The 24,533-nt window shown below is 51.1% G+C and overlaps 5 protein-coding genes across 5 annotated transcripts; 3 read left to right on the top strand and 2 right to left on the bottom strand.

Annotated features, from left to right (window-relative positions):
* Positions 1–2,965: 2,965 nt before the first annotated feature.
* On the top strand, positions 2,966–3,646 carry BCR38DRAFT_301134 (camp independent regulatory protein; the record flags this gene model as incomplete). Its single annotated transcript, XM_040854557.1, has 1 exon — positions 2,966–3,646. A coding segment is annotated over one exon (681 nt), but the record flags the coding sequence as incomplete, so codon positions are not given.
* Positions 3,647–13,659: 10,013 nt separating this feature from the next.
* Positions 13,660–15,436, bottom strand: BCR38DRAFT_442441 (uncharacterized protein). Its single transcript, XM_040860818.1, has one exon. The coding sequence runs from the start codon at positions 14,605–14,607 to the stop codon at positions 14,134–14,136; it is 474 nt and encodes a 157-aa protein (XP_040712996.1). The 5' UTR covers positions 14,608–15,436; the 3' UTR covers positions 13,660–14,133.
* Positions 15,437–15,931: 495 nt separating this feature from the next.
* Positions 15,932–16,970, top strand: BCR38DRAFT_487827 (uncharacterized protein; the record flags this gene model as incomplete). Its single annotated transcript, XM_040864200.1, has 5 exons — positions 15,932–15,997; positions 16,062–16,088; positions 16,251–16,273; positions 16,363–16,493; positions 16,576–16,970. The coding sequence occupies 5 exons, from the start codon at positions 15,932–15,934 to the stop codon at positions 16,968–16,970; spliced, it is 642 nt and encodes a 213-aa protein (XP_040712995.1).
* Positions 16,971–18,506: 1,536 nt separating this feature from the next.
* BCR38DRAFT_442438 (uncharacterized protein) lies at positions 18,507–21,162 on the top strand. Its single transcript, XM_040860817.1, has one exon. It carries the CDS (start codon positions 18,891–18,893, stop codon positions 20,784–20,786), a length of 1,896 nt encoding a protein of 631 aa, XP_040712994.1. The 5' UTR covers positions 18,507–18,890; the 3' UTR covers positions 20,787–21,162.
* Positions 21,163–21,502: 340 nt separating this feature from the next.
* Positions 21,503–24,092, bottom strand: BCR38DRAFT_46186 (heterokaryon incompatibility protein-domain-containing protein). Its single transcript, XM_040862571.1, has 3 exons — positions 23,615–24,092; positions 21,687–23,554; positions 21,503–21,628 (listed from the first exon to the last, which is right to left on the bottom strand). Exons 1-2 carry the CDS (start codon positions 24,021–24,023, stop codon positions 21,702–21,704), a joined length of 2,262 nt encoding a protein of 753 aa, XP_040712993.1. The 5' UTR covers positions 24,024–24,092; the 3' UTR covers positions 21,503–21,628; positions 21,687–21,701.
* Positions 24,093–24,533: the final 441 nt, after the last annotated feature.

The raw sequence follows: 24,533 nt of genomic DNA, 5'->3' as shown, positions 1-24,533 counted from the left end.
CGCCCCAGCAAAGTCATCGATAGTTCATCGGGGAACGAGAGCCTCGCCGTTAAAGAAATGTTCAGAGTACAGATGTGGACTTTTGCTCGCCCTGGTCAGCTGCTCGCTACGACGTGGCGCGCGGTAGGCTGCGCCGATCTAAAAAAGAGGGTTGGCCGAATGCCTTGCACCACCCACTGTACTGGTACTGGCATTGGTACTCAGTACTTAGTACTTGGCATGCCTTGGCAGACGACGTGACTCGACTCCCTTTTCACGCACCAGACAGCGAATAGCGTTAGAGGGAAAACACATAATAGGGTTTGCTTGAGAGGGGGGGTGGCGTAGGTTTCTTACCCACCCATGGACCACAGATACACGGAACGGGTGTCAAAACATGATATGAATGAAAGCTTGAGACACGCGATCCATTTCAAAGCATCGAGAGACCACATTTGCCATTGCCTTGTATTATTGTTGTTCCAGAGTACTCCCTAGAAGATGATCAGCTCGAATCCTGGTTCCCTGCCAGATATAGGACAGGACAAGGCGAAATAACCCTCGCATTAATTGGCATTGAAGGATACAGTACATTCGTAGATGGCAGGGGTCAGACGGCGGGCCAAGGATTGCTCGACTTTCATATTTCGCGGGTCAGAGTGGGGTGAGTGTGACAGCTGGATAAGGCCTGGTCAGGCCTGGTGGTACAACCCCTGCCAACCTGCCCGCCGTCGCGAAATAAGCTTGAAAATATTGTGGAAAGTTTATATCCGTATCTTCCCATGGGCCATCATCATTCAATGTCCCGATCACTCACGTCAAACCAACCGTCTTGGAGGAACATCCGTATTTTCCGTTCCTCCTAGCCACGTATTGACAGATTGAAGTTTTGTCATGTAAAGGCTCCGCTTCGACCACCTCGCACCTGCCCTCTGAATTTTGATTTGGCTCATTCTCCACTCCATTACTACTTACGACTACCGCGCATTTGTCGTCAGTAATATATCTCTGCAACGAGGACGAGCAAGGACAACGATATCCGATCGATCACATCACACAGCACACGCTTGGAGCCGAGGCCGAACCAGGACCACACTCAACGCACAATTCTGCAAGCACATTCATTGATACGAGTCTGCCTGCGACTTCTACCGCAGTGCATCATCACTAGGCCGCCCGGGCAGTTCGTTCAGCCTCATCCTGCATAACCGACAAAACAAGCCCCTCGCGATCTATCAAGCGCAACTATCTGGCCTGCCCGCTCCTGCCTTAAACATTTGGTAAGACCAAGCTGGACTGGCGCCATTACGGGAACTATCCGTCAAACCCAAGATCTCATCCCGAATTTTAGCTCGGCGCAGTCAAGTCAGCTGCTGCGCCCACCACAATCAGGTCCGACGCAGTGAGAGGACTCCACGACGATCGGGACCAAATAAAAAAAAAGAAAAAAAAAAGAAAAAGCTTAAGCGTCGTGATTCAGATACAGTCCACACCCGCACCGTCCATCAACGGATCTCCTTAATCAGCCAAACAGAACCGACTTGGACGTTGCGGTGCTTCATTTCACGTTACTTTGGGCATTCGTCATTGCCCAATACAGCAGTGGAGTGGCCTCCATCTTCGCAACTGGGTCTTACTCAAAACTCCAGTGCCTCCCACATTCCGACATTGCCCCAGTATTCAGGTTGGCTTGACCCTGCCTTGTAAGGTAGTGGCTAAACACAAAACCATCTTTGCCACGGTATTTCACATATTACGACTCTCCAGACTCAGCCACGCCATCGACTATATTGCATCACGACGAGTATTCTCACAATCGCAACCCAACCCATCCACGGTTTGCCCGGCTGTTAGTGTCGTGCCACTGGTATGTTCTAAAAACAATTCTCCTCGTACTCGAGATCACCCATTGCGAGCCTGCTATCGGGTGTATACATGCTTGTTTTGTTTCCTGGCTTGCCCCATCTGGCCGCAACCCTATTACTGCTACCAATATCGCTGGTGTCAAGCATGATGACCATTATGAAATCGGCCAAGTAGGCAGGGCGAAAGTTGTTTTCGCGTGGAGTGATCCATCCGCTTTTGGCGGCAGGGAAGGGCTGTTTCGAGGGCCCCCTAACATCGCTGATTCCTCATCCCAAGTGCGATGTTGAGTCACCAGATCTCATCAAAGTCTCCTCTGGACCCAGCTCCCAGGATTGGCTGCAGCGGCTTCCTCGAGTGAGGACCCAAGTGACTATCGGCTCAGGCCCGCTTATTACCTTTCAAAGACGGCTGAGTGCCGGAAGCCCAGACATTGTTCTCTGCACAGTTGACGTGGCGGGCCTGCGCGTAACGGTCAGGATTTATATATGGTATCAAGCAGGCGGCTCCATTCGAAGCAGACTCGAAATTCATACCCTGCATGTCTCGCACGCCTGCTAAAACCTACCCTGAACCTGCCCCACACGATTGACACTCACTTCATGCGCACATCATATGAGGGTACTTGTCTTGGGATTTAAGCTTCTGTCAATTGAAGCAAAAACCTGTCTCCAATCGTTCATTTTGGCGGGCTAACACGAAGATTTGAAAGGGAACCCGCGAATCAGCATACATCTGTCGCGCAACGCCTCAACAGCGGGGACATTTAATCTAGACGGTGCTGTCTCGACTCGAGTTGCCTCAGGGTTAAGAAACGCCAAGCTTTCCTATCCTATCCATCGAGCTTGCGGGGCCATCGTTTTTGCCGCGCAAGCTTGTTCGGCCACCACCGTATCGGGTCTTACTATCGGGACTTAATATCAAGCGCCGGGCCTTTGGACGATCCACCTACTTTGAGTTCGAATGTGGACCTGACACGGCGGAAAGGGTTTGGATCGTAGAAGGAACATCGGTTGAAAAGGGTTAAGAGCGACCATATCACCGAGCTTATTTGTAGTGCATCGCCAGACACTCTTTTCGACCTTTCTACAACAATCTTCTCTCTCAACACTTCGTCCACACCATGGAAACCTACAACGGCTACGTGCGGACTCCCGCAGATGCTATCAAGTTATTCGAAGCTTGCAGACTAGGGCTACTGCCCCGAGTACAGAGGCGACTTTCGGAGAAAGAAAGACAGTCCATCAGATCCGGATCCGTCTTTGTATGGGATGAGCGGGAAGCCGGCATGCGCAGATGGACCGATGGGAAATCATGGAGTGCCAGCAGAGTTTCTGGTAGCTTCCTGACATACCGAGAGATGGAAGGCAAGCGAGGCAGTGGATTTGGAAACACACGTCGCAGCAACGGAAGGACGCCAGACAGCGGTCGCATGAGCGATGATGACCCGGACGGCGAGCCTGAGGGTTACAGATACAAGGCCGACGGGCTGATGAAGCAGTCGTTCAGCATCACAACATCACAAGGACAACATCTACACCTGATATCCTACTACTCGCGACCGCATCCAGGCTCCCCAGACTTGCCGCAACCAAGCAGCGATCCTCAGCTCCGACACATAATTCCAGCAAAGGGCATGTACCCAGAATCAAGTCTGCACGATGCCAACCCGCCCGCCCTCACACGAACCCCCATGCAGCCGTACACCACGCAAAGTCCGCCCGAACAACCAGCATATGGATACACGTGGGGCCCGCCGGCCTGGATGGGTCCATGGCCGCCGTCACCGAACGGCACTCCGCCGTGGGCGCAAGCGCAAGCCAGACATTCTCCGGATGCCCAATCACTGCACCAGGCCCGACCGCCATCGCGGCCGCTACCTCAGATTCGCGGTCCGACTCACCAAGGCGCACCACAACTTCCTCCGCCGCCTCCTACCTCTGCTCCAGGTGGTCCACCCCCGATCTATCCCAAGGCCATCCATATGTACGAACCAGACCGGATTCCTCACGAGCGACTACTTCCACATGAGCGACCATCTCTGCCGCAAGACAGGTCTTACCACACTCAACCCGTTGCTCAGGCTATGTCCCCATCTCCTCGCTTGCAACAGCTTCAGGTACAAGCCGCACAAGCAGCTGCGGCTGCCCATGCTGTTATGATCGATCCTCGCTTAAACGCTACAAGCGCTCGCAACCCGCAAGGTCCCCTGCCAGCAATGGCTCCTGCATCTAACGGATTGACGCCCCCTCGCACACATTCCGTGTCTCCTTCGCACAATGGAAGTCCCGATGGGATGAATGCAAGTCACAGAGCAAGCCTGTCGGCGCTGTTGCACCACCCTACGCCTTCGAACTCGGAGCCGAACAGCGCGAACCCGGCAAGCAGCAACAGCGCAAACAGCTCACCAAGGACGTTGACAGCAGGGGTTTCTGGTCCGCAGGCCGCCGACTCTATGTTCAGGGAAGACCAGAGAGCAATCAGCTCTTTGAACCGGAAATTCTGCATCTAGGAGAGCGAAGACGGTCGGTCTACTGAAGGTGTCGGCGAGCCTCGTCCTCAATCCCCATCATCGGGAGAGGCAAACCCCAGGAATCCTTTTCAGAAGGAGTGACTTCCATTCACCGCACAAAGATCCCCTCGCCAAGCTATTTTCTTGCCCATGGCCCAGCACCCTCAGCCGCGGGTCAATGCGGGTAAGGGATGGGGTTGCATTCCACTGGCGTTTCACTGCTAGCAATGGTTTAGGCAGTGCTTTTCCTACGGTCATCATTGTTCATAGCGCGCATTTACGTATGGTGGTCACTGTTGACCTCGGCATGGAGTTTCCGGTCGCTCAAGCAATGGGGTCTGCCTTGCGAGAGTTTGCTTACGGAAACATTTTGGGTTCCTGTACATACTAGATTACACAGCTACTACATATACAGCAGGTCGGTCTCCGTGGGAGCGAGAACGGATATTTGCGCCTGCGGGCGAATCCAGATAGCAAGTGGAAAGAGCATCATATTGCTTGAGCTCATTTTGATACCAATCATATTCATCCACGTTGCACCAGACTTAATCGCGCAACTCATGGGCGTTTCCCATCTGCCTCTTCCCCAGGTATTATGACAGCAATGCCGTTTCAAAACTCGGTTGAATCACGACAAACGTATATTGCTGGGTTACCTGAAACGCTACGATTTAGCTCGGTGCTTTGGTCGACCCGGTAATACCTGCTCTCGATCCACCATTAAGCTTTTCCTCTCTGCTTTTTCAGGATCCCCAATCTAGGGGGGAGAGAGCCCCGCAACGCCATTGAATGATTGATGGAATGTACCTTGGTACCCCCGTTCTGCCGCGCGTCAGGTACAAGGGGCCCCTACGACGTGACGATCCCTCACTGGGAAGGATGGAGACAGTGCTGGTCGGTTTTGTTACTTTTCATTCTCCAAGAACGGATCGGGGCGCAGTAACTCCCCTACCACCTCGCCCCCTCCCCTGTCCCCCCAGCTGCATTGGAGCGGCCATCGTGACATGCGGCCAGCATCGTACGAATTGTATGTGGTCTGCAGACGATTCTGGTGTCATGATGGTCCCATTGTCGGCGAAGCGCTTGTCTTTGGCCTTGGCCTCCCTTGCAGAAATAGGTTCCCGGAGGCTGGGGACTACTCTAAAGTAACAACACCCCTTGCTTTGCTTGGCGAAGAGACGATAATCAATCAGACGAAGATTTATTGGAGGAGGAAAGTGGCATGAGTCAGATTGATTAATTGGTAGTTTATTTACACTACACTTTAGGACTATTAATCGCCGAGGGATTGAACACAGAGAATACATTGAAAAAAATTTAGAAAAAAAACATTTAAAAAACGATACAAGGTATAAGTAGTGAACAGTGGAAACCCTCGCAGAGTGGCAACTGGCAGCCAGTCGGTCTACGACATGGCGGCGATCCCATCATCATGGTATGGCACATTTCCTAAAGTAGCACTCAGGACGCAACGGAACTCTTCCGTTTTAATTAAACTTGTGGGGGCCCATATTGCCAAGCAATGCCAAGCGATTCGCTTAGCTTTATTTCGGCCGTCATGGCCATGTTTGGGTGGGTGGGCATCTCTTTTCTTCTCTTGTACCGTCTGCAGTCTGTTTCATGGTGCCGGTGATTGGACGATGTTGCTTCGATGTTCGGCCTTCGGCACACGCAAGAGAGTCACTTTTTCCTGCTCGCTCCAATGGGGGAGGAGACCGTGGGCCGTCCTCGTATGGAACAAGCGGACAATGTGTCGTCGGAATGTTATGTATTAGACACATATGGGAGGGGAAGCCATAGCTAATCTATGCCAAGAAGTGACAAGACTTTCGGAAGTTGCGCGCGTGCTCCACTTTACAACACGCCTGGCAGCTTGAGGAAGAACAATAAAAAGGGGGCGCGGACTTTCCTGACCACGACTAAGAGCACAAAGACCAAGCAAGCGATGGGCGGACAGTTGCAGCTGAAGCCCTCGGTAGACGCCGGAGGAGGCTTTGTTCAATCTGCAACGGTGGAGGTCATCTCATCTAGAACGTATTGGAAGATGTGCTCAAAGGGGCCGAACGACATGGTGTGAATGCTTGTTTCACTAGCTTAAAGTTGTTACCGCGGTTTTTAAACGGAGACTTGCCACCGTATTCAGTGGAGCCAGCCGGCAGGCTTCGATGTGGGGAATCGTCAGACGATAACGAAGCCCGCCCGAGCTAAGAAGCATATTGGGGACGACAACCACGCTGGCTGGTCTTCCGAGCAGTGTTTCAACTTCCGAGTGCGGGATGGCCGGCGGTCCGACAAAACCGAGGCACCACCTCTTGAGCAGGTTTCAGGGCCCCTGGCTCGGCTACGAAGTCCATTGGACGATCTGCCTGTCAATCCCTCGTTCGGTGGTCCACCGAAGTTCCGAGGAACATACTAAATTGATCTTCCTGATGGAGCCACATTTTCGAGTCATTTCATGGTGATCGTATTGTATCCATGGAGGAATGACCGTACAGAGTACCGTGCCTGGTAAATGATGTTTCGTCCATAGTTAGCCGGTGGCTTCGATTTTGGCCCGTATTCATGAGAGCAACGCGGTCAATAATACATGCCCGATCATGTCCATATCAACAATACGGCCTGATCACATAGAGCATGTAGTGGCCGAGATTTGTGGTGCTTACTGAACCCGCACGGGCCTTCATGTGAATGGTACTCCGTATATCGAAGCTGACACCGGTCATATCCTGTTTTTCAGTCTCAAGGTAATTTCATGAGAAATCAATAGCGGAGCAAGCGGGTTACAATCAAACCGGACACAGGTGTGATAACCGTGTTTGTGTCAATTTACTGGACTGGAATGTCGGGTTAATCCACACTATGCGACCCTCGGCTGTGCTGTTAGTTTGGGCATTGTGTTGCGGAATCTCATTTCCTTTGCAGTCTTGGTTTTGGTATAAGCATATTCATGATACATATTAGAAACATCCTTACCTGGTGATCACCCGTGGCTACTAACCCTAGTAGTCAGGCGCCGGTAAAAGGGCAGATCATATTCGGTAGTTTTGATGACGTGAATGAGCATATTTACCAAATGCGTAGTGATATTCCACAGGTATGCCATCAGTCCACAATGGACAGTATTCACCTAGCGACCCTGTATCCACTGAGTTTGTTCAAATTTCTCCGCCAATCTTTTGCACAAGATGGCCTGTTCACCGTGCATTTCTGGTTACCGTAAACCCGGACACAGGTAGAAGCCAACGTCTAGTAATAATTAGGAAACTATAGACGTCGTCAACGGCGTCTTTATATTGGCTCGTGGACCCTTGGTGCAAATATCACTTGTAAATATCTTAAGGCTTGCTTGCCACTTTGGGGTTGTTGGATATGCCAAGGAAATTAAAGAAGAGACTAGCTAGAAGTTGACGTGCATAGGAATAGATCAACATCTAAGTGCTCGGCGTGGGCACGGGGTAAGAGGCATGATTCCCCGGATACCATATTCTGGGCCAACTAGTCGCGTGTGTCGTGTCCTGCGATAGACAGATCCAGCCAGGCAAGGGCTATTAGAACTTATAGGGCGCGTCTCGGGCACATTCTAAGTAAGTGTCTCTTTGGGCAGTGGGAGAAGAGAAGTGGGGGGATGGGCCATGTCGAGCTTGATAAGAAAGCAAATGCGTGTTATCAAACTTAAAATCGCCAATAAGATTAGACGTATACCAGGTGCATGGTTCCAGGAGACGACCAGATACTATTATTATTATTATTATTAAATACGCCGTAGGCTCGAAGCCCCCGGTACCTCTACCAGTACTCCCGTATGTCAAACCGTGCCCTAATGGCTGGACTAAATACATACGCTGCGTCGTCGGTTCGCCCTATTGGCGACTGCGTTGCGTTCACTACCATACTACGTTGGTTCTCAACCTACCAACTAAGTCCCCCCTGAGAAGATCGATACTATCTGGGCCTTGAAGCTGTCCGACCCGTCCCTAGCAGCCACCTTACAATAGTCCCACTAACTACTGGTTCTCCTGTTGCCGTTGCGAGGTCTCTGCGAGAGTATAGTGGCCGTGGTGCGATAGCGGCCCGTAATCGTTCCCTCGGTCCTTCCAACAGCCCGCAAAAGAGGATTACGTGCTCTGCCGTCTCAGGGGCATCGCCACAGCGTCATAGCGGCGAGTACACGCCAAAATCCCCTGTCTTGAATAAGAAGGCTGCTAGTCCTATTTTTTCTGTTCTGATCTGGCACAGCGTAGACGCCTCCAGTCGGTTCAGGCCGAAATACTTGCCCCCTTTCGGTATCTGCATCGAAGGGCCCTCCGGTTCCTCAGCGATAGCGCGTCGCTGGCGATCGTGATGCTCTGCTCCGGTGAGCCATCTCTTCCTCCAGTGGCCGAGGAGGGCAGCCGGGACCTCCTTTTCCTCACTCATCCACTCGGAGCTCCGGGCCTCCTTCTCCATAGTGTACCCTGCCGGTCGGAGTAGCTGCGACGCCTGCTTCCTCTTCGCCGGCCTATTCTGCCGGAGTATATGTGACGCTTTAGCGCTCGCGCTGCGAAGCAGATTTCTCTTCCCGCTAAGCCGTAGCCGTTCTTCAAACTTAGCAGCCCGGGCACTAAGATAGAGGTCTAGTGGCGGGGTTGCTGCTTCTGCTTCCAGGTGGCGAACCGGCGTCGCTTTGTGGGCGCCACAGACTACCCGGAGGCACTCGTTCTGTATCCCCATCAGGCTCTTAGCTGGCCCTGCCGGTTCCTCACTTATAGTATGCCACGCAGTCGCCCCGAAGGCGATCGCGCTACGGATAACCACCGTATATAACAGCCTCGCCCGTATAAGATCGCAGCCCCACGACATATTGACTAGCTTTTTCAGGGCTAGCTTTTGAGTTACCATTTTTGTTTTAACACGCTCAACATGGGCGTGCCACGTCAGTTTGCGGTCGAACCAGACTCCTAGGAACCTCGCTGAGACTACCGGCGACACTGTGGCGTCCCCAAGGCGAATACTTTGCGGCAAGGGCTCTCGGGCCCTAGTAAAGTGCATTAGCTCACTCTTGTCAGGGGCGAACTCCATCCCGTGCCTCACTGACAAGATACTAAATCAATATGTGTGTGTGGTAGAGTCAGGGATATTATACATTGGTACTTATGATAAGCGACACACTTGAATCATGTGTACCACAATCATAAGTCCTTTTGATTGGGCTCCAACCTGGCAACGTTGGTTATTGCTCCATACTGTTTTACCGTCGGTGCAAGGACAAGAACACCTAGGATATTCGCTTGATAAGGCAGGTGGGTGTTTGATAACTTACAGAGGTTTCCAGAGGTTCTAGGTTGAGTGATTACGATACCAATACGACGTCATAATGTCAGTCCAGGATACTACTTCCTAGATTCCAACGAGTCATCTTTTCACAGCAGACACCATGAATGCAAGTTGCCTCGAAAGCGCGTACGGTTGAGGATTTGAAGTTGTTGCAGAAAAGGTGTGAATTCATGTAGAAGAGTGCAGATTGAAGATGACTTGTATTCTCTGTTGAAGGAAAGTCCTCACATGCTCCTATTTATAGGTAAGCGAGAATTATAGCCCTAGAATAGACTTTCCTGTCTTGTTGGTAGCGATACCTTCGGTACCATGACCAGTGAAAGCTTATAGCTTTAGATTACGTAGTTTCCTTCTCATGCAACAGAAGTCGACGTCCGGATCGATGACCACTAATGACTCACAGCGGTAACCTCACAGCTAAATCGTGGACACTCTGTATTCATGTATCTTCTAAATTCGAACATCTGAGTAGGTCCCTTCACTAAATATTAGATCCTACTAGATTTTCTGGGAGTGTTGCCAGGCCGTTTAGGAGACGAAGTACTCCCTGCGAAACAGGCCAACCAGAAACATCAACCCAATATAAGAGTGAGATCGAGATTGCATTTATTCTCAATCCGACGTTTCCTAGTGCTAGAGCTGCCATATCTAATTCTAAGTAGGGGTCTCCCCATTAGAGTGATTAGACGTTGATTAGGTCTTGACCTGATAGAAGCTGCATTCCTTCTGGTTTGTCCCTGTTCTCGCACTTGGGAGTTTCGTCATGAAAGTTTCAGTATGCTAAGAGTTGTGACCTGCTGCTTGAGCTTGACCCAGTCTCCTACAGTCTACAGCCGACGATTTTGAAAACATTTTCTCGACATCGAGAAAGTAAAGATAAAAGCATACATAAAAATAAAATAAGGAGTCGATAGCATGTTAGCATGTCTAGAGTCACAGTGATGATTCGCCGGTATGGTTGTATCGTTCTCAAACCGGTATATCTGAAGTCATCACAGATACTCAAACGAGCAAAATGTGACACCCGTTGTAATTTGACACCATCTAATTACGTTTTCAAACTGAACGAAGCGCAACCTGGACTAAAAGGAGTTTTTAGTATTGAATCTTCCCGCCGCTAGACCTTTATCTCAGTGCCCGGGCAGCTAAGTTTGAAGAACGGCTAAGGCGTAGCGGGGAAAGGGAATCTGCTTCGTAGCGTGAGCACTAAACCGTCTTATATACTCCGGCAGGATGGGCCGGCGAGGAGGAAGCGGGCGTCGCAGCTACTCCGACCGGCGGGATACACTATGGAGAAGGAGGCCCGAGGCTCGGAGTGGATGGGCGAGGACAAGGAGGTCCCGGCACTGGAGGAAGAGGTGGCTCTCCGGAGTAGCGCAGCATGATCGCCAGCGCCGCGCTATCGCTGAGGCCCCGGAGGGCCCTTCGATACGGATACCGAAAAGGGACAACTATTTCGACCTGAACTGTCACGACCTGGGTTGCATCGCATGGGTATAGACCTCGATTAGGTGCTATCGACCAAGATTCTACTCTAAGGAGCGAAGGAAAGAAGATGACAACTTAGGTTTGAGGGAGCGCGACTAAGTCATCCACGCTTGGCGGGGCTCCTACAAGGGTTATGATTGGCTTCCCATCTCACACTGCCACGGCAGGTGTTCCAGCTGTAAGTCACCTGGTTGTAGTGAGTCTGCGAGGGTTGACCGTCACATGAACCAACTGGAGGCGTCTACCCTGTGCCAGATCAGGATCGGAAAAATAGGACTAACCGCCTTCTCATTCAAGACAGGGGCTTTTGGCGTGTACTTGCCGCTATGCCGCTGTGGCAACGCCCTGAGATGGGCAGAGAACGTAATCCTCTTTCGCGGATTGTTGGAAGGACCGAGGGAACGGCTACGGGCCGCTATCGCACTGCGGCCGCTATACTCTCGCACAGACCTCACAACAGCAACAGGAGAACCAGTAGTTAGTGGGACTATTGTAAGGTGGCTGCTAGGGACGTGTCGGACAGCTTCAGGGCCCAGATAGTATTGATCTTCTCAGGGGGACTTGATTGGTAGGTTGAGGCAGCGAACGCAACGCAGTCGCCAATAAGGCGAGCCGACCAAGCAGCGTATGTATTTAGTCAGCCATTAGGGCACGGTTTGACATACGAGAGTACTAGTAGAGTTACCGGGGGCCTCGAGCTTACGGCGTATAAAATAATAATAATAATAATAATATTATTATTAAGTTAATCCACAACACATTACTGGCATCCTATACATGTTAAGTCAACATAACGTACCCCACAAGCAAGTTGGCCACTTTTTCTTGGCACCGTACGAACAACCTTTTAATTAACATCTTTACACATACCAAGATGGGATCGAATTGGAAAGAAAGCGACATGATTCTAGCGTGTCAGGGTCTTCAATCGAAACCCGAATTAAGCATCCGACGCGCTGCCCAACTCTACAATATCCCTCGTACAACTCTAGCTAACCGAAAACGCGGACTACTATCTCGACGCGATACTTGTCACGACCTGGGTTGCATCGCATTGGTAGAGACCTCGATTAGGTGCTATCGACGAAGATTCTACTCTAAGGAGCGAAGGAAAGAAGATGACAACTTAGGTTTGAGGGAGCGCGACTAAGTCATCCACGCTTGGCGGGGCTCCTACAAGGGTTATGATTGGCTTCCCATCTGACACTGCCACGGCAGGTGTTCCAGCTGTAAGTCACCTGGTTGTAGTGAGTCTGCGAGGGTTGACCTTCACAATACTCGACAATCTAGTCAAGAAATTGAAGACCTAATACGGGCGCATATAACCCATATCTCGAAGGAGGATTTCTTTTCGGCATTCTATAGGGCGTATCGTACGACTATAACTAAGTCGAATATCCAGGCAGGTTTCAGGGGGACAGGACTTATTCCGTACGACCCGGAATATGTGATTTCACAGCTGGATATTAAGCTACATACGCCTACACCTCCTGGGAGCTCGTCTGGAGTGTATAAGATATAAAACGTACTTGTGAGAATGATAAAGATACGTACGAGGAAGAGGATTCCGATTAGTTTGAATTATTATTTTTTAGTTTAGTTAAGTTATTGAAGTTATTCATACGGTGCCAAGAAAAAGTGGCCAACTTGCTTGTGGGGTACGTTACTCTAACATCGTTATTGCTTCCAAGTATGGAGCAAATGGAACAACCAGATGTCCTCGGCTCCAGTACTGCTTCAGCCTCCGTAGCAATGATTTGCGTCTTAACGTGCCGGTTCAAGTTCAATATCTTGAACACGGTTAACTACAATTGACTCGACCTATTTTTAGTTCTTATTTAGTATCGCCAAGGTCTATTCTGCGTTTTTCCGCATACGCCAAAGGCCGACCTTAAATACTCCACTCTCGGGATCTAATTATCGCATTCTATTTTGCAATGAAAGCATTCAATAGCATCCGAAGCCAACGAACTTCTCCACACTGAACCAAAGACCACTAGATAGCCGCAACCTGGGAGACTTTCCTCCAGGTCACTGCCGAAGCACAGGTTGAATCAGGCCATGTAGTTCATTGAGGTTGCGCTAGACACGCTCAAGAGCATGCATCCACCCCCATGGCCACTTTTAATCATATAACTGCTAGCGTAAAGGACTAAAAGTCGCGATGCGAGCTACCTTGGGGCAGCATGGAATGTCAGCCCAGTGAACATGGTCGGAGGTGGTTGCTGTGCATCCGTCACCAAATGATAACAAGGCTCTCAACTATGGGCTTCGCGTGAGAGGCGGTAGTGGAATGACCAGGCGGGCGCCCGAAAGCATTGTTGAGACCCAGCCGGGTATCTCTTGGGAACGGAAGAGGCTTATAGCGAAAACCTAAGAAGACGCAAGCTCAAAATGCTGTCCGCCGCTTGGTACGTGCTTGATGCCCTAAAATCATGCAGATGTGCAATCAGCCATTGTCCCATTCGAGCATCCAGGGCTGGCTGGTCACTTAGTGATGAATGGGAGTGCGGCAAGGCGACCAGTCTGAGACCTAGAATTCCATTATGGAACAAGTCTGCCGGCTGCGTGGTCGCTGCTTAGAGAGAAGTAACCGTCGAAGTGGCACAACTACCTTCGCCCACCAAGAGAATTGCCTGTTCATCGATATCGAAGCTCGCGTTCTAGTTCTTGTCTGAATTCTGGGCCAACATGCACATCAGTGGTTGCAGCGCCCTCGCCAGTCTGGGCGCAATTTTGGGAATGAAACACGGTCAAGCCCTGAGTATGATGCCAAAACGTCGACTGTTGCTGATAAAGTGCAAAGTATCAAGAGAAACCAGTCACATGAGAGAAAGCAATAGAAAACAGAGAAACCTCGCATATGGGAGTGGTTGTGCTTTCATTTTGCGGACATGGGCATCGTGGATGCGTTGCTTGCCGTAGACCCTGCCTGGTCGCGTTGCGTGCTTGTCGCTTGAAACCGACTGCTGCCCAGCTCACAGATGCCTCTGAAAGCCGTCAAATGAGTGCAATATCGATCGAGCAGTGCCTCTCCCAATTGAGGCCATCCTAGTCCCTGCTTCAATGATTCGAAAGGTTCCCACCTTGGTAGGAAATGTGGGTGATGTCAGGTGCCGATTGTCGTGACCCCTCACCACTGGGCGAGATCCCGGAGTCGCGGTTACGACACAATTCCAGAAGACGTGCCATGCACTTTTCCAGAATCGAACACCGTCGAGACCTGAATAAGCACAAGGTTCTCGAGTACTGCGCTGTATGTCTCGAAGACACAATGCTTGAAGCCGGTCGTTCCCGCATTCCTCGATTGCAACAAGTGGCGCCTCCTGAGACGCGACGGCCTCGCCAGGGCGTAGCACTTGCCCTTCACGCGGTTGAGTCGTAGTTGCTGGTAAGAAACTTGGATAATTCCAAAAACACCGAGACGGTATCCCATAGCTCACTCGAGCCATCTTGGGAGTATTTTGGTAACCTCATTGTCGCGTGGAGCCAAAACTCGATCCGACGGGCAGAGTACGACGGACGCGACACATCGTCAAAACAAAGCGAGTCGATCATCTGGACTCCCAGGGCCGAGTTGCTGCTGCAAAAAATTGCAAAAAAATATCAGCATGATCCCGCGGAAGCCAGATGAGCTTTTAGGCAGAATGCATTTACAGGAAAATGAAATGGCAAGGTGCAAGACAGAAGTGGTCCAAATGTGCGGATAGCTTCATGTCGTGAATGGAAGCGAAAGTGGCAACAACGAAGAACGACCCATCGAGATATGTTCTAATTTGCGGGGCTTAGGGGGCAGTTGAGAAGACATGAAAAGAAGAAAAGAAATGGAAAGAATGGAAGAATTAGATCAATTAAGTCTCGTCATGGAGTGCATGGGTTGAGGCCACCATTTCAGACGCGACCGACAGTATTGATCGATCAAATGCTCGAAATCTGGCGATACCACGAATGTGACTCCAGATCGGCCTCGGGATTGATATTAGACTAGTACGACGCACGGGAGCACCCCTCCATTCCCAAAGGCAACATCAGGCAAACTAGTCCAAAATCCAATGACTCAACGCATCACACAATCCAATGGGTGTGGGAGGCAAGAGAGGAAGAAACGCGAGACAGCGAGGACGAAGATGGCGGCTGATCCGGGGGCGGATGGTAGAGTTGGGTGAGGGAGACCTCGAGGGAGGAGTAGACGGTGCTCGGAAGCTTGGGCGCATGATTTGAGTTGGAAGTTCGATAATACTAGAAGCAGAGCTCAACCAAGAGCTTTGGCCAATCAAAAAATCGCTGCTCATGACCAAGTCTGGCATTTTTCGAGAGATGTGAGAGGCCCGGATCACGGAGAATCAGCATGCGAGAGCATTTCACTGGCTCGAGATCAATGCAAGTGATGCACTAGGCCGGATGTGGGAAGAAAGTGGTGTTTCAAGTCGGAAAATGGGATTTTTGGAGCGCTGGGGGAATTGGAGCTTTTTTTTTGATGGAGGGGCAGATGGGCAAGAGTACCTGGGGCAAGCACGCGCCCGTCCAGGTTTACTGATTGTAATCCAGAACCCCCGCCAGTATATAAACACGACTCCCCATCTGCCGTCGCGACCCGACCGATAATGCTCCCCCTTCTTGTTTCTTTAACTCACCTCACAACCACCCACACCACTCGACAACTCAAACTCATCCACTCCAAGATCTTTGGCCATTGCTCGATCAATTGATCCACATCATTCAATACCCTTCACAGCCACCACAACAGTTATCTAACACCAAAACCAAACCGTCGCAATGGGTCCCAAGAAGGCTGATAGCGCCGCTGCCCCCAAGGCTAAGCCCACTCATGCTTCCTACCAGGTGTGTACATTCCCAAGAGCCGGCCGGCTCTTTTCAAGAGACATTGCATGCTAACGTGCTGTAGGACATGATCACTGATGCCATTGTTTCTGTAATTACCCCGATTCCTTTGTTTCCGGCGCATCGCGCCCTGGTTCTTTGGGTTGCGCAGACGCCGTTGGATTGTCATGCGCCCAACCCAACCCAACCCCAACCACTCTTCTCATTCGCATCAACTTGAGAGCACTTACTGACGCGTCACTCAAATGTACAGCTCAAGGACCGCAATGGATCTAGGTATGTCTAACCAAGCTGCACCCGCCACACGGACATTGTCGTCGCATGCTGGGGCTTCCATATGACCACGTGGCTAACCCATCTCACAGCCGTCAATCTTTGAAGAAGTACGTTAAGGCCAACAACAAGATCAACGTCCCCTCAGATGCCATGTTCGACTTTCTGTTCAACAAGGCCTTGAAGTCAGGTGTTGAGAAGGGTGTATTCGAGCAGCCCAAGGGTACGTCGCATCTCATCCAGCCTGGGAATGACATTCGATCCCCGAGGTTTCCAATGGTGCTCTGTTTACTGACGATCCATAGGTCCCTCCGGAGGTACCAAGCTCTCCAAAAAGTCCAAGCCTGCCGCCAAGCCTGCTGCAAAGAAGGAGGCTACTAGTGAAAAGAAGCCTGCTGCCAAGAAGGTCGTGGCCCCCAAGAAGGAGGCTGGTGAGAAGAAGGCACCCGCAAAGAAGACCGCTGCTGCTCCTAAGAAGGCTGTCGCACCAAAGAAGACTGCTGCTGCCCCCAAGAAAGCTGCTGCACCAAAGAAGGCTGCTGTCAAGAAGGACGCTCCGGCTGTTGTTGACAAGCCCACCACCCTGACCAAGACCAAGTCTGGCCGAGTCGCCAAGACGACCAAGGCGCCCGCTGCAAAGAAGGCAGCACCCAAGAAGGCAGCGCCAAAGAAGGCTGCCGCGCCAAAGGCCGAGGCATGAGCGTTCTCCTGATTTGGATGTTTGTTATCGATATATCTGGATTGGCGGGTCTACTGGCGTTCAAGGGCAGGATACAAAGAACGCGTATGTACTTTACTGCGCGAGGGTTCAGGGCACCATTTGATTTTTGGCAAGGCAGGGTTGGTGGGATTTGTTTGAGGGATCAATAACGCGCCCTAGGTGTTGGGACTGTCGAAGTGTCTCGTGGCACAATTGGGTCTGGTCACTATTGTGTGCACTGGACTGGGGTATTCGGTCGGATATTCTGCATATTCAGAGTCACGGTATCTACTACAGAGGCGTGGCAAGGAATTGTGACGATGTGATGAGAATACATTGTAATTATACCATCTGCATTTGCCATGGTGTGGTTTTGGGGCGGAGAGCTGCCTAGGACGATGAAAGTGAAATATTGGATGTTGCCAGTTATGGCAAATGACGCATGTCAATTACTTTGAAGTGACCAGGGTTGTTTACATTCATCCGAAATTGGCAATATCTGAACTCGCCAGTGTTACAGCCTGCTCGGTGCAGGTGTCAAATGTAGGCAGCACGTGAAGGGGGGCCGCCTTGCTGACTAGTTGGAGAAGCGTGACCTGTACTCTACGGTCACATCTAACTGACTGGCTGGTATGATGAAGTATTGAATGTATCCAGTTCTGTCGTGTTTAGATTGAGGGAGAGAGAAGAGAAGTTACTTCCTTTGTCAATATCTATGTCTCGGTGTGTTCGTGCCATCTGCCCGATGCCCCGATGTCCTGCACGCCGTCCCTGGCGGCTCACCCCTGACTGATACAGTGGATTCTATCGACATATACACCATGCCAGGTGAGCTGCACTTTTCCATGATACAAACTACAATGACTTCTGCCTTGTCTCTTCTGTACAGCGCTGCAATTGTCTAGCCTGCTAAAGGGATACATGATGGTGTCAAGCAAGCTGTGTGTCCCATACCTTATTCAAGCGCATTATGAGAATGTCAAAAGTGGAGAATATGCCGACCTTAAACGGCTCGGCCGTTATCACTTACATGGATTCCCTGTCTTGTATCAACTCAACCCTCACAGACTACATAATAGCAACCCCCAGTGTTCTACTCATAGCGGCTTGATAGCTGCTTGTGAGCTCTACGAAACCTAGGTAGATCGAACCGACACGCGCGCACTGCCACCTATATCACATATGCAATAGAGTATTGCTCTCTAGATTGAATCAAGTGCCTCATACAACCCCTGGCCATTGAAACTGCTTGAATAACTCTCCAGATCTTGAGCAAAGCAACGTGAAGGTAGATAGCGTCAGAGACAACATACAGCAGTGACATGGACCAGAAGTGTACAGGATAAGTCAAGATGACTGTTAGTTTCGTGGGCTTTCTAATTAGACGCAGTTTGTCTGTATCTTCCACTCGCCACATGCACGCACTTGCGTCAACCAACCACGAAATGCATCTAATTGGAAGGCTGCTGACCCCTGTTAACCATCGGCGAATATAAGCAGCTGGCCCGTGCGCTATCCATGCAGCTGACGTCCCTCGATAAGAAGTGCAGTTTTGGATGGTCGCAGGCTCAGGTCGAATACGCAGATTGTGCAGTCTACCGCGGCCTGGCAAATGCAAGCGATAAACTCAAACGGCAACCGTTATGAGGTAAGCTGCACACTTGGGTCGAGAGCTCTGGGTCCAAAGAGGACTAGATCAGATCACCAGACACCACGCCGGTTCTTCCGACTGGATTAGAGTGTGTAGGCACCATTGGGATTTTCGATCGAGGGGCTTGTCGGCCCTCACCAACAACCTCTTCTGGCAGTTTCATCCCATCCAACTACCTCGCACTGAATTCCGAATCGTATGATGGCCTGCATATAGTGGCATTGCGCATCCATCAAACAGCGTGCTCGGTCTCTCGAACCCCTCCCATCATGCCGTCGACCGACCCGTCTTTCGGGTCCAACAACCCTTTCCGCCGCAAGACAAGCAACCCCTCTCCGGCCTCCACAATATCGACAAGCTCCATAGCTGCTAACTCTAACGCCGATGGGGCCTTCAATGCGCCGCCCAGTACCTTCCGACCGCCACTCACTACATTCAAGACTGCTGCGTCGGAGGAAGATGGACGAGAGAAGGACACACCGCAACTGGCGCCCAAGAAGATTGTGAAGAAGGTGCGGGTGCAATCACCTCCTCCGTCCTCTCCGGATGATGTGGTTCCGGTCAGGAGCTATGTGGACGATGACGACGACGACGACAACGACGAGAGCAGCAGCGTTGATTCACGGCGCGACGACGACAGGGCGGACCCTTTTAGTGCAGGGGATGCAACGGACGAACCTCCGTTGCCTCGAGCCCCGCCGAATCCCTTCTCAAAGACGCTACAGGACATGGAACAGAAAACACAGGGTCCGGATGTTCATGCCGTCGTTGGTGCAGGTGGAAGGGGATCTCTGGACGTGGACTCATTCAGAAGGCTGTTATTGACAGGCTATTCGAACGTCCCAGCGCTCACGCCCACGATAGGATTAGCGGGCTCCATTCCGGCCCACGACGGAGCCAGCAACACCGATGCGAGCTCCGTGTCTCGCCAGTCCACATTTGATGCTATGCAAGACACGCCGAGGACTTCCCACGAGATATCCGATTTGGAAGAGCCCGAAGAGCGGCGGGGAATCCTGCCTTCCTCCCCATTAGCAACTGTGCAATCCGCGTCTGGTCGAAAAAAGCCTCCGCCTCCCAGCTCGCGTCATGGCAAGCTCATCAAGATGGACCTCGGAGCCAGCAACACCAGCAAATCTTCACCAGCAATTTCAGTGGACACCACATTACCTGCCAGCCTTTCACGCAAATCCTCCCAGAATCAGTCACCCCCGTCAAGCTCTGATGTCAATAAGCCTCTTCCGCTTCCGCCAACCCGTACTCTGAGCCAGGATGAGATTGATTCGCCCTTTGACCGAGAAGCAGCCGGCAAGCTCCCCGAGGCATTATCTCCCGTCACCAATCAGCCCTGGCCACTGTCGCCCCCCGTCGGCTCAACACGTCCTCGCTCAGATTCGCGCAGCAGCACACGTACCACCAATAGTGTTCGTAAGCCTGCAGCTCCTCCGCCGCGTCGTCACGGGCGGTCCGACAGCAGAGTGCCATCCATCACTGGCAACACAACTGAAGAGGACCCGCCGCGTAGTTCTCTCGAATCGAATCGTTCTCGCTCCGACAGCCTGCGCGTGAATTCCTCTTCCAACGCTGGATATCTGGCAGCACCACCAGCTCCACCACCCCCTCGACGGCCAAGCCACGCTCGCCAGAGCAGTTCCTACTCTAGCCTCCAAGCAGCCAGTTTCACACCTATCACCAAACCCGATGCGAGCGACGAAGCGGGGTCACCGGGACCAATGGATTTCGCTCCCATGGAGCACCAAAACTCAAGCACCATGGCTACAGTTACGACGACCAACGATGGCCTGGCAAAGCTATCGCCACCTCCTCCACCACCGGCACGGCATTCGAGCACGAGGCGGCCAGCCAGTCTGCGTAGCATGGAAGCAACCAGCAGGAAGGTCAGCCGCGAGAAGGAGGGCGGAATGGCACCGCCTCCCCCGCCGCCGCCGAGAGCGAGGGGAAGTAGCAGAGGCAGCATCGATGGTCCCGCAACCGGCGGAGTTGCGAGGAGACCCAGTGCCGAAGTTAAGAGGGTGGAGGAAGAGCACTCCGTGCCAGCAGGGGAAGCTGGTGGTACGGAATTACTCAAGGGCATAGAAGATCTGGAAGCCTTAAAGAGGGAGGTTGAAGCTCTTATGGGCAAGTCTACGAACCACGAAGGGTGAATTTCCGAGACGAGGAATACAACATCTCACAGGCGCTGGGCCGGATTAGATGGATAACTTGGCTGGACGACACGGGACAACGACTTTTGAAACCCCATCGAAGGAAACAGGAAGCGTTCTGATCCAAAACTAACTATGCATACAGGCGACGCATTGACTTGGACAGTTGTTTTGGTGCATTAGTTAGGCACCTTACGAGCTATGCGGTTATGACATGGCTGGAGGCTCGGGCTGACACGGCGTTACATGTACATGGTCTGATATGAATATAGGCAAGCTAGCTAGCACTCGGGCAGTATGGAAGGAAAGGGCGTGACTTTCTGTACAGTAATTGATAATGCTGCTAGATATTGGTTTTCCAGTATATTGATTGCAATACTTTGTCTAATCTTCGCCTGGGTGAAAGAAAAGTCGAAGCGCGTGTAGGTGACGGGATGTTCTGCGGTTGGACACTCTGAACCCACATGTGTTCTGACCCATTCCGTACCTTTTCGCCTTATGATGTGAGGTTCAACAAAATGCCTTCCTTCGTGCCTCTCCCCTTCACCTCTAGATGTTAAATGTCCACTTCCCATCGACCACTCATCTCCAGACTCTTTGTATTGACCTCGTACTATCTGCGTCCCGTCTTTTGCCGCTTGCCTACCACTCCTCGGTCTCTGTCTCTCAAACCCTATCTATCAGCTCCTGCCTACCAGCTTCTAGCTCGTCCTTTCTACCTTTTCCTTGCGTCTCTTGATTCCTGCCTCTAGGAGCCATATAGTCATGTCTATGCAACGAATAATGAATTTGGTAGCTTTTGTTATGTTTGTCGAGTCTGTAAAGCAGGGTAATCGATTTGTCTACCATCTGAAGATTAGCTTCGTTCATATCGCGGTGAGTGGTCACAGGCAAATATACCAAACGAAACGATGCTTAGACGATCCTTATTGCCGCTTGTTTGCATGTGTCCAGCCAGTCATTGCAGATGATTCTACCAAGGCCCACTTGCCGATATAGCGGCGTAGCAGATCCTATCTTCTCAAGGCACAATATGTCAATCTCGGTCATCCCAGTTGGATTCGTCGTGCCTAATCCACCGTTTTGATGTTCACTCGGTAGCCATGCTCTTATCCCTGCACAGTATATAGACGTATCAGGACCATCTACGATGTCTTCATCTGGGATCATGAAGCCCAGAACCTGTCGGTATTCGTCGCTAAGAAGTTCTGTGTGATTAGGTACAAAGGATTCTTGACTTCTTGGTATTATATTTCCATTCTGATCCAGTCTCTGTATGATTGCTGGAGGTCGTACAGCGGCACTGCCAAGCACAGTCGGTAGCCATTGCCGATTCGTCGAGTTGTGACAATTAATTTCATCTCGAACCTCAACGAACTTTCGGGTTCGACGCAGCACTCCTAAGGGAGAAGTGAACGAGACTTGGCCAGATAGACATGTACCGGCACATTCTGCCTTAGGACGGTTCGAGGTACATTGCTCTCTAATTTCGTAGCTGATATCCCGGATTATGCATGTAGCGAGCCCATAGCGAGGTGGCTTCAGCGAGAAAGCGACGCTCCCACGAAGAGATGCCCAGGTCCACGATGGGGCATGGAAATCGTCAAATCTTGACAGCGGAACTTTATTTGTATACCAAAGTAGGTTTAGACCAGCGCCATCGTCAAGAACTCCCGCATGGATGTTCGATGAGAGGCGGGTCTCAAGCTTGCAGCGAATGCCTTCGATGGCAGCCAAACGATCCTTAGGCTTTGAGAGGCTACATCGACTGTAATCTGAGAGCAAATCTTGCCAGAAAGAACCTAGACGCTCTGGATTGATCGAACGCCAAGATATCCGTACAGGGGCGGTCGGCTCCACCTGTTGCTCGTCACCCGTCGTTTCGAAACAACTCCAATAGAGCTTGGCTTTTGTGTAGTATATCATTCTCCGTGAAAGGGTTCTTTCTTGAAGAACCCAGCCTCGGTTGTGCCATGTAGTCTCAGGGATTGACTTCCAAAGGGATCGTATACGTGGGCGGACGGCAACCTTATATAAGTCGGGATTTTCTTTGCATAGATCGGAACTTCGCCGTTTAAGCCAGTAATACTTCCAAACAAACACTTGTCTCTCGTTTGGAAATAATCTTCGAGACAATTCTATGAGAGGTTCCTTGTGATATGGGAGACAGAACTCGACAGCCAACGGATCCGGGTTTCTGCTGAGAAAGAGGCCGTTATCAGTATCATCGTCATCCAATGAATCCACTGCAGCAATGGTACAGGTAGATGACTCGAATATGTCGCCCATTCTCCGCGATTCTTCATCCCAATCCAGAGGGTTATCCTGGACTATACATAGCGAATCTATCCACAGGTACTGAAACCCGAGTTGCCGAACAACCTCTATGGCGTCCTTAAATGTTGCCGGCGCTTCTTCCAGTGGAATTCTCCTCTGGAAACGTTCAATGTTGGCGCGCATTGTCTTGAGTCGCGGCTTTAGTCCCCATCTATGACTAAGAGTAATGTAATTGCTCTTCATCCCCAGTGTGGTTAGCAATCGAGGGTGTGTTCCTGCGGCTGTCGGAGAGCCGACGTCTATCACCCGAGTCGGAAGGATTGGTTTGTCGTTGACGGCTTCGTTAAAACCCTCTGAAAACAGGCGATGGCATCTGGGATGCCCCGATATGCATGCATTCAGCCAGTTCTTCAGAAGGGCGACATTATCAGGAGTGGCTCCCGGTTCAATGTCCCTAACAGGAATTAATTTCCTGGTATAGTAGATAGAAGCTAACGATAGGTTATTAGTCAGTAGCTATCAGGCGCAGAAAAATTGGGAAAATGTCGTACTCGAAGGAGCAGTAACCTGTACTGTTTCTCCCTGGTTAAAGTTCCCCTTTCGGACTTGGTAGCAATGCTCCGACTCTGCTCCATGCTGCGACCTGTCCCATACTATATCTGAGAGGGTCTGCATTCTTTCCATGATGGGAAAACCAAACGCGTATTTTTCGCGATGAACAGCTGGTAGGTAGGAGAGCTTTTCGGCTTCAGACTCGTACTTGGCGTCCAGACCGTAACTATGATCTTCAATATGGAGTTTTGCAACTGAGCAGACAATCAGTCTGCACATTCTGCATGTCTTCCCAGATATCACCGTTTGCCTAAATGGCATATGATGTGTGTATCCGTCGCGCAGCATAGCAAAAGTGAGCCCACGGCAGGAGGAGCATAGTGGCACAATCGTCTGACTCTGCGCCATTGTGATGTTTTCGTAAGTTTGGGGATTAGGGGCACAACAATGCTTCCAGCCTCGCAAGAAACCTTTCAGTTTGATGCCAGCGCGTTATAACCAACAGCTAGCACACCGGAACGTATAGATTGATTGATTGAAATTTAACGTCTCATCACGTGAGACGTGCCGGGCGCAGTGCCGGCATGGTCAATGCTAGTCGAATCTATGTTACAGGGGACTATCTTCATCTAACATTCCTGTTCAGTGCGATGGGCAGATCTCAGTAAAGAAATTGGTCTCCTCCGCCCATTGGCAAAACAAACGAGCTCCCTTGGCCGTGCCTAGGAGGGAATCTATACTATTCTTGGCCATATGCGCTTTTAGATGACCGGGCGTGGCCTTGCGGCCGCGCTTGCAAAAGTAGAAGTGGACTGGTGTCTTTGTCTTTCCACACCCGCAGTTGAGCAGTGCGTCGCGATGCTGGAGTCTCTCGTGATAGGTCACGAAATCCCCGTGGTGCGACCTCGCTGCGAGTAA

Source organism: Pseudomassariella vexata (assembly GCF_002105095.1).
Source record: "Pseudomassariella vexata strain CBS 129021 chromosome Unknown BCR38scaffold_11, whole genome shotgun sequence".
NCBI lineage: Eukaryota > Fungi > Ascomycota > Sordariomycetes > Amphisphaeriales > Pseudomassariaceae > Pseudomassariella > Pseudomassariella vexata.
This window is presented reverse-complemented; position numbering and strand designations above follow the sequence as displayed.

Excerpts from the sequence above, each read along its gene's own strand:
- BCR38DRAFT_442441 (XM_040860818.1), bottom strand. The coding sequence starts at position 14,607 with ATGGCTCGAGTGAGCTATGGGATACCGTCTCGGTGTTTTTGGAATTAT.
- BCR38DRAFT_442438 (XM_040860817.1), top strand. The coding sequence starts at position 18,891 with ATGCCGTCGACCGACCCGTCTTTCGGGTCCAACAACCCTTTCCGCCGC.
- BCR38DRAFT_46186 (XM_040862571.1), bottom strand. The coding sequence starts at position 24,023 with ATGGCGCAGAGTCAGACGATTGTGCCACTATGCTCCTCCTGCCGTGGG. Across the intron at positions 23,555-23,614 it reads ACAGGTTACTGCTCCTTCGA|CTTCTATCTACTATACCAGG; the intron begins GTACGACATTTT and ends ACCTATCGTTAG.